The sequence below is a fragment of the Colobus angolensis genome, unplaced genomic scaffold (assembly GCF_000951035.1).
Source record: "Colobus angolensis palliatus isolate OR3802 unplaced genomic scaffold, Cang.pa_1.0 Scaffold18, whole genome shotgun sequence".
In the NCBI taxonomy this organism is placed as follows: domain Eukaryota; kingdom Metazoa; phylum Chordata; class Mammalia; order Primates; family Cercopithecidae; genus Colobus; species Colobus angolensis.
Genome location: NW_012114932.1, coordinates 8,067,320 through 8,080,141, shown reverse-complemented (window position 1 = coordinate 8,080,141; position 12,822 = coordinate 8,067,320). Strand labels below are relative to the sequence as shown.

At 41.8% G+C, this 12,822-nt stretch overlaps 1 protein-coding gene across 3 annotated transcripts in view; it reads right to left on the bottom strand.

The window, feature by feature from the left end:
* Positions 1-6,446: 6,446 nt before the first annotated feature.
* HRH4 (histamine receptor H4) overlaps positions 6,447-12,822 on the bottom strand; it is a 19,989-nt gene continuing 13,613 nt past the window's right edge. For 2 of the 3 annotated variants that reach the window (XM_011939274.1, XM_011939276.1), the window contains one exon: positions 6,447-9,652. In XM_011939274.1, coding sequence (XP_011794664.1) covers positions 8,837-9,652 — 816 coding nt within the window. In that variant the 3' untranslated portion in view covers positions 6,447-8,836. The remainder of the gene's footprint in view (positions 9,653-12,822) is intronic. The other variant, XM_011939275.1, reaches the window with a different exon arrangement.

Below are 12,822 nucleotides of genomic sequence, written 5' to 3'. Positions count from 1 at the left end.
ATATCTTTTTTTTTACATCTTTATCTTGCCTATTGGAAATTTTCGGTAAGGATGAATATCAGAAAAATGTTCACAATTACCCTAAACTTTTTTAGAGGTTTGTTTTCTTTTATGATCAACTGTGACCTTTAGTAAGACAGCAGAGAACAGGCGGTTTGGAAATTTGAAGTGAAAGATAAAGTCAACTCCTTCTACTAATCCTTTCACAGAGCTACTAATCTTTAACCAAGTGAGCTGGTTCTCTTTAAGGTCCTCTCTCTTCTTTTATTCCCTCGCAGAAGTAGAAACATGTGAAGAAGTGTCTATGAGTATAAGCAAGGAGAAATGCATTTTTAAAAAGGCGCTATTTAACACAAAGTGCATAGCCCTTCGTATGGCTGTATAAGACTTAAGGTGGAAACCTGAAGAGACTGAATGAGGTAATTCAGGGAAATATGCTCATAGCTAAAAACAGTTTGTTTTCCCTGTGATGCCCTTCCTCTTCCATTCTCATGGGACAATTTTACTCTCTTGGGTACCTCTATCCTACCATTGTTATGTTGTGTAGTTTATGATATTTCAGAATCTTTACCACTAAATCATTTCTCAATGAATATGTTCCTATTGAGAAGTAGCCATGACCTTAAAAAAAAGTCTGTTCTCTTGCATGATAATGTTCAGTAGCTTCTGTCTGAACACACAGAATAAGCAATGTAAATATCTGCTTCTCTTTTCTATTCAACTTGTAGAGGCTGTTTAATACATAGCAGGGTAAGTGCTTGACATGTCAGTTAGCTATTGCTGAATAGCAAACACTCCCAGAATGTAGTCTTATCATTGCTCAGGAGTCTCTGGGTCAACTGGGTGGTTCTTCTTGTCTAGGCCATGCTAGGCTTCCTTCAGCTGGCCTCATTTTGCCTGGGATTGCCCACGCATCTTCAATAAGCTGCTGAGTTAGCTTGAGTGAGGCTGGCTGGTCTAACATGGCCTCAGCTGAAACACCTTGATTCTCCTCCACGTGCTCTCTCATCCTCCAGGAGTCTAGCCTGGGGCATGTTCACCTGGAAGCTGGGAAAACTGCCAAGAGATAGAACAGATGGGCACAGGCTTCTTGAGGCTAGGCTTGGAACTGGCAAGGTGTCACTTTCACTGCCTGTTGACAGCAGTCTGCTGGCCAAAGCAAGTCACTCTTGATGGAAGGAGCTACGAAGTCAGAGTGCAAAGGGTGGGAATACAGTCATAGTGCAAAGGCTGTGGCCATCGTGGAAGGTCTGCACAATGTACGAGGAAGACAATCAGAACATGACAGCTCCAATTTTTGAATACCCCTCAGAGTAGACGTTTATTATCTCTACCTCCTCTTTTGTTTTTTCTTTCTCACTCTGTCACCCAGGTTGGAGCGCAGTGGTGCGATCATGACTGACTGCAGCCTAAGACCTCCCAGACTCAAGCAATCCTCTCATCTCAACCTCCCAAGTAGCTGGGATCACAGGCACACACCACCACGCCCAGCTAATTTGTTTGTAGAGATGGGGTTCTGCTATATTGCCCAGACTGTCTACCTTCTTCTTCTGGTAACTGAATACACCTTCATTTGAGGAAATTGTTCCTCCCTCTTCTGCTCACCTGGTTTGAAGAGTAGATCCTACTTCCCTGCCAGGAAGAGGAACTGACACAGGTGGGCAGTCTGGCATCCACCCTCCCCTCTAGAGACTGGATCAGAGACATGCACAAGATACCAGCTGGGCATTCTATTGATTTTTTCCAGCATTTTTTTCTCAGTGTTACTAGGAGAGATCCTTTTTCTATCCACTTAAGAGAAACACAGACATCCATCGTTCCAGCCCTGTGCAGAAGCCAGTCTGAGAAAATGAAGTTGTTGGAGTCTCTGGCTTTGGCCATCCCTGGGGTCAGCTCTCACCACTGTCTTTATGTACTTTGGTTGTAAAAGCCAATTAGCTCACTTTTGCCCAGGTGGTTCAAATTGTGTTTCTATCATTTGTATCCAAGGGAATCCTAACTGATGGACCCCCGAGAACATAAAATTTGCAACAGAAAAGGCAATGTTTGTACTTTCCAGGGTACTCACTAAAATAATTTCATGAATCACTTTCTTTTTACTTGTAGAGTCGGGGTTGCAATCTAGATGTCAAAAGGGAAGAGACAGGCAGATTAAAAGGCCTAAATGAGGGAACGTGGAACCCTGAGGGCTGACAGGTGTCTCTGTCCACTACCAGATTCAGCAAATTGTTTTCTTGAGGGAATGTGGGCCCAATATTACTGAATCTTTCAATTTTTTCAGGCCAAAAAAAAAAATGTTAAAATCCCAATTTTAAGGAGAAATTTTCTAATTTATAATTCATGACAACAAATTCAATTCATCATATTGACCAGACGCATCCATGAACCCCTCTCTTGGAAGCTCTGTTATGAAATGTAGAGTGAACTTACCGATTTTAGAGCTGAGCCACTGCTCCACACCTTCTTGGAGTTCCTCATTCCTCCCTCACCTCCAACTCCAACACACAAAAATGTTAGACACTTCATAAGCATTGCTAACAAGAACAGAGAAAACTTCACTGGAACAAGGGTGCTGGGTTTAGCAGCCAAGCCAAGCAGCCATACCCACCTAATGGAACGTGATTTGAATTAGTGCCTTAAGAAAAATACAAATTACTAACACCGGGCAGTGGCTCACACCCGTAATCCCAGCACTTTGGAAGGCAGAAGCGGGTGAATCGCTTGAGGCCAGAAGTTCAAGACCAGACTGGCCAACATAGGGAAACCCCATCTCTACTAAAAATACAAAAATTACCTGGGCATGGTGGCACACGCCTGTAGTCCCAGCTACTTGGGAGGGTGAGGCAGGAGAGCGGTTTGAACCCAAGAGGCAGAGGCTGCAGTGAGCTGAGATTGTGCCACTGCACTCCAGCCTGGGTGACAGAGTGAAACTCTGTCTCAAACAAAAAGAAAACTACAAATTACAATATGTTATGGAGTGGTAGGCTGCTGATGGTACAGTTGAAACTGTAGGTGTGAAATCCCTAAAGGCCAAAGTTCTACTTTATTATGCTTAAACACACAATGCGTTTGCCAGTGATTTCTCTGTTGCCTACAAGCTTCAAGCCCGCTTTTTTAGACACCACACCATAAGGCTGGAGCTAGGAGTCACACCTATTTCTCAAACTCTCTCGTCAGCTGGCTCTCAGTTAGCTTCCACCAATGGAAAACACTGGCAAGAAATAGGAAGATGGGAGATCCTGAGAAGAAACTCACTTAGCGCTTGTAGTGTGAGTTGGCATCCCTCCAGCAGCAGTGCACAGCAAGCCTCCTACTTCAGTGTACCCCATCCGAGCAACCAGCAGCAGCTGTCACGGCTGTCCCCTCAACCCCATGTGGCAATCTGAGCACCAGCTGGCCCCACCCTTTGGGATGCCCAAGCCCTAACCACAAAGCATCACGAATCAATCAGAAATCCGAGTGTCAGTCCTCCCGATACTTCTCCAAGATCCTAGGTTTTGATAACATCACTTCTCCCCTTATATTCTCTCAATGCCTAAAGATGTTATCTGTTTTCTCAAAGTATTAATCTCTGGGTTAACCAATTGCCTGCATTAAATTTCTTCTGCTTGAAATAATTAACATGGTTTCTCTTTTCTTCTTTCAACTTTGACTGATAGCAGTTTTTAGAATAAAAATGTACTTTGTATGCTACAATTTCTTTTTCTGAACTCATAATGTGAAAAAGGGTTTCTTCAAATACCAAGATCTTTACTACAGGAAAATTGTTACCAAAAAGCCACAAAAATAGTTCTGTAAAATCCCAGTTAGGGCCAGATGTGGTGGCTCATGCTCGTAATCCCAGCACTTTGGAGGTCGAGGTGGGCAGATCACCTGAGGTCAGGAGTTCAAGACCAGCCTGGCCAACATGGTGAAGCCCTGTCTCTACTAAAATACAAAAATTAGCTGGGGCATGTTGGCAGGCACCTATAATCCCAGCTACCCAGCTACTCAGGAGACTGAGGCAGGAGAATCACTTGAACCCAGAAGGCAGAGTCTGCGGTGAGACTATATTGCACCACTGCACTCCAACCTAGGCAACAGAGTGAGACTCCATCTCAAACAAAAACAAAATCGCTATTAGGATACTTCAGCTACTTATGTCAAAAGCTTCATGATTCATAAAAACACTTGGCCAACCAGGTGCAGTGGCACAATGCCTGTAATCCCAGCACTTTGGGAGGCTGAGGCTGGAAGATCACCTGAGGTCAGGAGTTCAAGACCAGCCTGACCAACATGGCGAAACCCCATCTCTACCAAAAATACAAAATGTAGCTGGGCATGGTGGTGGGCACCTGTAATCCCAGCTACTTGGGAGTCTGAGGCAGGAGAATTGCTTGAACCCGGGAGGCAGAGGTTGCAGTGAGCCAAGATCACACCATTGCACTCCAGCCTGAGAGACAGAGCGAGACTCCATCTAAAAAACAAAAAACAAAACAAAACAAAAAAAACGCTTGACCTACAGTGTCTTTCCTAATCAGCATTTATATCCCAAAGCCCTTCTTCACTCTTCAGGAGTCCATTTCTATACACACCAACTGAAGCCAACACTTAGGAGCCAATATTCTTAGGAATGTTCTGCCAATTATGCCAGTGGATTTGGATCTGGATTTAAGATGAGCAAATAAATGTTTAAAAATCAGATTTTATAAGCCAGCCATGTTTGGGGGAGAGAGCAGTAATTACTCATTCTAGAACAGAAGGCTTCATTTTATGAAAGCATTTGCCTGAAGAGATCTTTAGAAATTTACATATGCAAATATATATTTTCAAAAAACGAGATTACCTTTTTTTTTTCTTTAGAAACATCCACACTGATATGGTTTGAATTTGTGTCCCTGCCCAAATCTCACATCAAATTTTAATCCCCCATGTTGGAGGAGAGGCCTGGTGGTGATTGGATGATGGGGGCAGATTCCCCCTTGCTGGTCTCATGATAGTGAGTTCTCAACAGACCTGGTTGTTTAAAAATGTGTGTCACCTCCCCCTTCTCTCTCTTCCTCCTGCTCTAGCCATGTAAGACATGCCTGCTTCCTCTCCACCTTCTGCCATGATTATAAGCTTCCTGAGGCCTCCCAGACATGCTTCCTGTACAGCCCGCCAACCTGTGAGTCAATTAAACTTCTTTTCTTTATAAATTACCCAGTCTCAGGTAGTTCTTTATAGCAATGCTAGAACAGACTAATACATTCACCAAACTAATAATTATGGCTATTCTCTGTATATGGGAATTGTTTTAGTATTGTCTCTTCTTCTTACAATAAGTACACATTACTTTTATTATAATGGAAAAAATATTCTAAAGTTCCTCTAGTGCAAATTTTAAATACTTGAATTTTAAAGCTAGGATTCACCTTTTGTTTGAATGAAAATGCCTCAAGTATGCCTTTTCAGTAAGCATCTACTGAGCATCTATGGAGTGCCTGGTGGTGTACTAAGAGAACCCCAAAGAAAAATTCCTGTTCCTGGAGAATCTAAACCTTATTGGCATGGCTCACAGGCATCTTTACAGTAAATAGCCAATACATGATAGACCTTCAATAAACACTTGTTTCATGAATTTATGCATGTACTATCATAGGATTTATTTTTCCAACTCTTGTTTCATAGAGGATTAGCCACATTCAGTTCACTTATCACACACACATCATACTTCATCACTTCTAGGACGCAGATTGTCCACATCTCAACTCTAAAATCAGAATGAAGCTTACTGTCAATGTGATTTTTTAAAGTATTATATCAGACAATTTGCAGCATTTTCTCTTTCATAATGGTAAATGATATGGTTTGGCTGTGTCCCCACCCAAATCTCATCTTGAATTGTGACTCCCATAATTCCCATGTGTTGTGGGAGGAACCCCGTGGAAGGTGATTGGAGTATGGCAGTGGGTCTTTTCTGTGCTGTTCTGGTGATAGTGAAAGAGTCTCACAAGATCTGATGGTTTTAAAAATGGGAGTTTCCCTGCACAAGCTGTCTCTCCTTGCCTGCAGCCATCCATGTAAGAAGTGACTTGCTCCTCCTTGCCTTCCACCATGATTGTGAGGCCTCCCCAGCCATGTGGAACTGTAAGGCCATTAAACCTCTTTTTCTTTCCAGTCTTGAATGTGCCTTTATCAGCAGTGTGAAAACAGACTAATATAGTAAATAAAATAACAATATGTCTTATCTTGACAGCATCTTAGATGGAATGAAATACAACATATATTCTATTTTATAAATACTTTAGAAAATACATGTGAATTGTTGCGCATGCACCCCCTGAGGTTCAACTGGGAAACATTTTCATAGGACCACTCCATTCCATGAACGTTCAAGACCCCAATGATCACATGAAATCCACAACTAGTAATTTATATAAATGTTAAAATCAATAGCACACAAGTAGCAAGTTTATAAAAATGTGTGCATTTATGAGAGTTTATTTCTCAAATTTTTCAAATTATTATTGAATGTTAAGCATGTATTTCTCATATTGAACTTTAATAAGGCATAAGTGTATACAAACATTATGTACATTTCTAAGGACTCAGGTACTTAAAAGACTTTTGTATTTTAATGTTTGAAGTTAATCAAAGGTTTAAAGTTTCTAAGAAACATGAAAATGACTAAACGGTGTAAGAACTGCAAAGTTATGAAAGAAACACCATTAAAATCTTATTGGAGAGATGAAATTAACTATGAGAAAAATGAAATTTTGTGACAATGACAGGCAGAGAACACTACAAGAAAGAGAACAATTTCAAAATTTTTTAGTGGGGTGTGGTGGCAAGTGCCTGTGGTCCTAGCTACTCCGGAGGCTGAAGTAGGAGGATTGCTGAAGCCCAGGCAGTCAAGGCTGCAGCGAGCTGAGAGCATGCCACTGCACTCCCGCATGGGCAATAGATCAAGACCCCATCTCAAAAGAAAATTTTTAAAAAGGACAAAACATCACCAAACTAATAAAATGTGAATCATCTGTAAAGTATAACCTATACTAACTACATAATAAAGGAATATCTCTGAGCAGTGCAGTGTAAAATATTGGGCAAATGCATTAAAAACATTAAATAAATACAACAATATTTTAAAATAATAATTGACATCTAGGTGATAATTATTGTGATGGCTTGTGCCTATAATCCAGGCACTTTGGGAGGCCAAGGCGGGAGGGTTGTTTCAGCCCAGGAGTTTGAGGCCAGTCTGGCCAACATGGCAAGACCCTATCTTATCAAAATAAAAAAAAAAATTCCAGCTTGGCCAACATGGCAAAACCTCATCTCTACTAAAAACACCAAAATTAACCAGGCATGGTGGCATGCACCTGTAATCCCAGCTACTCAGGTGGCTTAGGAACAAGAATTGCTTGAACCCGGGAGGCAGAGGTTGCAGTGATCCCTGATCATGCTACTGCACTCCAGCCTGGGTGACAGAGCAAGAGTCTGTCTCAAAAAAACTTAAAAATTTTTTTTTTTTAATAATTATTGACATCCAACCTGGGCAACACAGTGAGACTTCATCTCTATAAAAATAATTTTTTAATTATCCAGGTGTGGTGGCGAGTACCTGTAGTCCTACATACTTGGGAGGCCGAAGCAGGAGGATTACTTGAGCCAAGAAGTTCAAGACCGCAGTGAACTATGATTGCATTATTACACTCCAGCCTGGGAGACAGAGCAAGATGCTGTTTTAAACAAATAGGTTTTTTTTGTTTGTTTTTTTTTTTAGACAAAGTCTTGCTCTGTTGCCAGGCTGGCAACCTCTGCCTCCCAGATTCAAGCAATTCCCCTGCCTCAGCCTCCCGAGTAGCTGGGACTACAGGCATGCGGCGCCACACCCAGCCAGTTTTTTGTAGTTTAGTAGAGATGGGGTTTCACCATGTTGGCCAGGATGGTCTAGATCTCCTGACCTCATGATCCGCCTGTCTTGGCCTCCCAAAGTGCTGGGATTATAGGCGTGAGCCACCATGCCCAGCCAACAAATAAAAATTTTAAAAAATAATAATTATTGATATCTACTAGTTCAGTGACTGTATACGAGGTCTATCTAGTTAAATCATGTAGTCCCTTCACCATGTCTTAGCCTTCCTCTTCCATATTTTCTCACAAAAGGAAGCTGATGTGGAAGCTGGAAGAAGAGAACAGGAAGAAATCGGACAAGCCATACTTTCAACCACTGGTGACAATTGCCTATCCCTTGCCTTCTCATCCTGTGACCACAAGGGCCTCCAAAATAACTTCACTGAGGACCTCTGAGAGCTGCCATCATCAGCTCTTTCCTCCCCCACACTACGCTTTCTTCCTTACTGGGATTAGGAACATAAAATCTGGACACACACAGGAGCTCACCTGGGCACATCCCTGCTCTTGCCAACTCAAACCCTACCTCACCCACCCACTGATCAGAACAGAGTTGGGCATTACCAGCCAGGAGGTTCTTTTTCCTATTGCATGCTTTAGGGAATGATTTTCAAACTGGGTAAGTTTCTGTTACTATAAAATAAAAAAGAGAAATTCACTTAAGATTGTATTATACATGGAACATAGAAAACAAAACTGGATTTTTGTAATCAGCATGATATAAAGATCTAAAAGACAAGGAAGAGGTGAAGACTAAGAAGAATATAGTACTATTATGACTACAAGTTTACAAAAATATTATCAAGTCATAATTATACTACTATTATTCACTGGAGTAATTTTCCATTGAATTCAAAGTGCAGATCTGTTGGTAGAATGAAAAGGGCAAGATAAAGGGCAGACCCAATCCATTTAGGTGAGATTGAGACTAAAATTTACAGAAGTGAGAAAATTGTCTTTAAGAAGATACTGACCGACTGTGTGGTGATGGTAGAGGTTGCTTTTTTATAAAAAATATTTTCAAGAAAGCCTTTTGAAAGTGCTTGTGACACAATGGATACAAAAGAGGATTGACAAAGGAATTGAACCACTGAAGCCAAAATGCAATTCTGTACCAAACTGATTTAGGACCTGTCTCTGAGGAGTAAAATGAAAGAACAATTGTGAACAGAGAATACGGAGCCCAGCAAACAGCAAAAACTCCTAAGAGAATGGCCAGTGACTTGGCTAATCTCCTGGCTCTAAGCAGTTCAGCATGTTCCCTTTGGTGAAGAGCTACAGAATCTGATTGGGAGAAGGAACCCATTTTGGAAGCAATTCTATTGCTATTCATCTTGGTTCTTAAGGAAGACATGAGACTGCTCTTTCTCCTCTGTCTCTCTGAATGAAGCGACATAGGCATTTCTGTCAATGCAGAAAGAGATCCCCTTGAAGACAGTCCACGTCTGAATGACTGTCCACAGATGTTGGAAGAGACAGCAGTCGGTCCAGGATGGCTTTGGCACCTACTGAGACGATCACGCTTCCACAGGCTCCAATAAATATTCATGTTGAAATAAGCGACTAAGATAACTGGGATCAGGAACTCCAAGAATGATGTGATGGCAAGGATGTACCATTCCGAAAAAAATCCAGGTTTACATTCACTACCTTCATCCTTCCAAGACTCTGAAACTAGAATCATTGGCCCATTCACTAAGAAGGCCAGCACCCAAACAGCCACCATCAGAGTGACAATCTTCGAGATCCCAGTATGTTGAGTTCTATAAGACACCTAGAAGAGACCAAATTATTTTCAATATAATGAATGTATATGGAAGGCATAAAGTATCTCACAGGCCCTTAGACATTTCAGGGATGTGCAAAGGATGGAGACATTAACTAACCTGGGTATCATGATGTGGACCAGGACAGAGGGTTTGACTTCAGAAGAGCCTGGGCCAAGATGCAGACTTTCTTAATGGGTTTCAGGGGGAGAAGACTGTAACCTTCAAGGTCAAATCCCTGATACTATAGCAAATGTCAAAGCCAATGTGTCAAATAAGAAAGCAGGTTTTCCTAATTGACACTAATCTGAATGTCAAACAACTGAAGTTGGGCGCACCTTACCACAGTATTGCTCAATCTGCAGGCTGAGCATGACCAGATCTTTTTAATGAAGTAGAATAGTTGATGTCAGAATGCATCACATATAGTGAGGGTAGGTGTTCTTTAATGATGTTTCATCAAATAAAGCAATATGTCTTTGGGAATAGAGATACGAGATACATATATTTCAAGAGAAATGCAGTTTCTCTGAATCACAGCACCAAATGCATTTCTCACTGTACTCACAGTCAAAAAAGTTTGAAAGCCCTTGCCTTATCTGATTCCAATATACAGAAAGAAACTGCTCTGTGGTTTTTGCTGAGACTTCAAGGTAGAATCAGAAAGAGAAAGGACTCTCATCACTACCAAGAAGATTAAGCACAGACAAAAAGACTTTTTTTTTAGTTTTTATTTTATTTTATTTTTTTAAGACAGTCTCACTCTTGTCACCCAGGCCGGAGTGCAATGGCGCGATCTTGGCTCACTGCAACCACCACTTCCCAGGTTCAAGCAATTCTCCTGCCTCAGCCCCTTGAATAGCTGGGGTTACAGGTGCCCACTAACATGCCCAGCTAATTTTTGAATTTTTAGTAGAGATGGGGTTTCACCATATTGACCAGGCTGGTCTCAAACTCCTGACCTCCGCTGATCTGCCCACCTCAGCCTCCCAAAGTGCTGGGATTACAGGTTTGAGTTACCGCACCCAGTCCAAAAAAGAATTTTAAACCTGCTGCAGATAAATACTGCATTGCTATTAAGCATTACCAAGTCACTTCTTGATGTTCATTTGTTTGTTTGTGACAGGGTCTCGTTCTGTTGCCCAGGCTGCCGTGCAGTGGCACAATCACAGCTCACTGCAGCCTTGACTGCCTAGGCTCAAGTGATCCTCCTGCTTCAGCCTCCCAAGTGGCTAGGACCACACATGTACACCACCACACCCAGTTAAATTTTTGTGTTATTTGTAGAGATAATGCCTCACTATGTTGTCCATGCTGGTCTCGAACTCCTAGATTCAAGTGATCCTCCTGTCTTAACCTCTCAAAGTGCTGTGATTATAAACGTGAGCCCACCTAGATCATGCGCGTCACTTCTTTGTGCAAGTGTTTCCGCCTGACAAATACAATGTCAAGGCTGTGATGACCAGCCACTTTGAGAGACACAACTGTGGCTAGTGCCACCATTGTTTTTAAGGATGAAGAATATTCTAACTCCCCTTGGTCAAAGGACAGGCTTCCATAAAGGAAAATGAGATTCTATGAGTGAGGACTGCCCTCCCACCACAGGACCCGCAATCCTTATGTCAATCCTGAAATCTTTAATAACGTCTTCTCAATCTAAAGACCCCTAAGACCAATCACTGTATATGAGGGATGAGGAACTTCTAAGGCGACCTGGAACAGACAACCTCTCTGAAACTCATTTAAATCAGTAAGGTTTCAACCCGGTGCGGTGGCTCATGCCTGTAATTCCAGCACTTTGGGCGGATCACGAGGTCAGGAGATCGAGACCATCCTGGCCAACCCCGTCTCCACTAAAAATACAAAAATTAGCCAGGCATGGTGGCTCGCACCTGTAGTCCCAGCTCTCAGGAGGCTGAGGCACAAGAATAGCTTGAACCAGGGAGGCAGAGGTTGCAGTGAGCTGAGATGGAGGCATTGCACTCCAGTCTCATGACAGAGCAAGACTGTCTCAAAAAAAAAAAATCAGTAAGGTTCCAAGGTTCCTTTCAGCTCTCATGTTCCATGTTTCTCTGATTTCCTCACTCACAGGCAAAAAAAAAAAAAAAATGGGTCCATGAAATTGGAACATGCTTCCTTTTTTCTACTTCTTGTGTCATATTTTTTCTGAAAATTTTAAGTCTCATTCTACAGTGGTTTCTCAGGTTTTAAAGAGGTGCAACATTGCCCAGCACTCTTTCCTTAATGGATCGTACATGCTGAGAAGACCTCTATTGGCTGGAGGTAAAAAAAAAAAAGCTAGTTAATAATTTAAAAATAAAAACACTAAGTTTTGTTTTGTTTTGTTTTGTTTTTACTGTAGGGAGGTGGATTTGTTGTGTTGTTGTTGTTGTTTTTTCTCTTAAATTGCTGGTATTTCTGAGACTAAGCTAAAATGCATATGGTGCTGGCCACAAACTCTCATATGCGATGAACTTTTCTTTTTTTGCCTTCTGCTTCCTGTGCCACTAATTAATACATCTCTTGCACTAAATCTAATGATTATGAAGATGGTAACAATACCCAGATGGTCCTAAAGCTGCATTTAGTTTTTTAATTGCTCTGCTCAGCCTTGGTAATGATATAACACAATATGTTGGAAAGTGATCTCTCTTCCATTATGCATAAGGTCAGTTGAGATAATGGACAGCCAAGGAGCTGTGAAGAGGATGCTGATCCCTGCATCTCCGGGGAGCATTTTTGAAAGATAGACAGTTCAAGCATTGCTTGAACCCAGACCCAGGCTGCTGGAGTGGTGTCCCTGAAATCCCGCAGTGGCCTAGCTCTTGCCCACTACAGAATATGCCCATTATTCAGGACACTGTCTCTTACCCTACTTTTTTCCCGCCTGTATAAAATATCCACACCTTCTGTCAATCAGGTTTTTTTGGCGAGGCCAAGCGGCCTACTAGAACTTGTTAGTGTTAGTAATGAGATGGATTTCAGGACCATTCTAAGTGCCTGTTGTGGGTTAAATTATGTCCCGCAAAAAGGTATGGTGAAGTCCTAAACCCCTCAGTACCTGTGAACGTGACTGTATTTGGAAATATGGTGTTTGCAGATGTAATCCAGCTAAGATGAGGTCACACTGAATTAGGGGTCGCCCTATCCAATATGTCCTCATAAGAAAACAGAGACA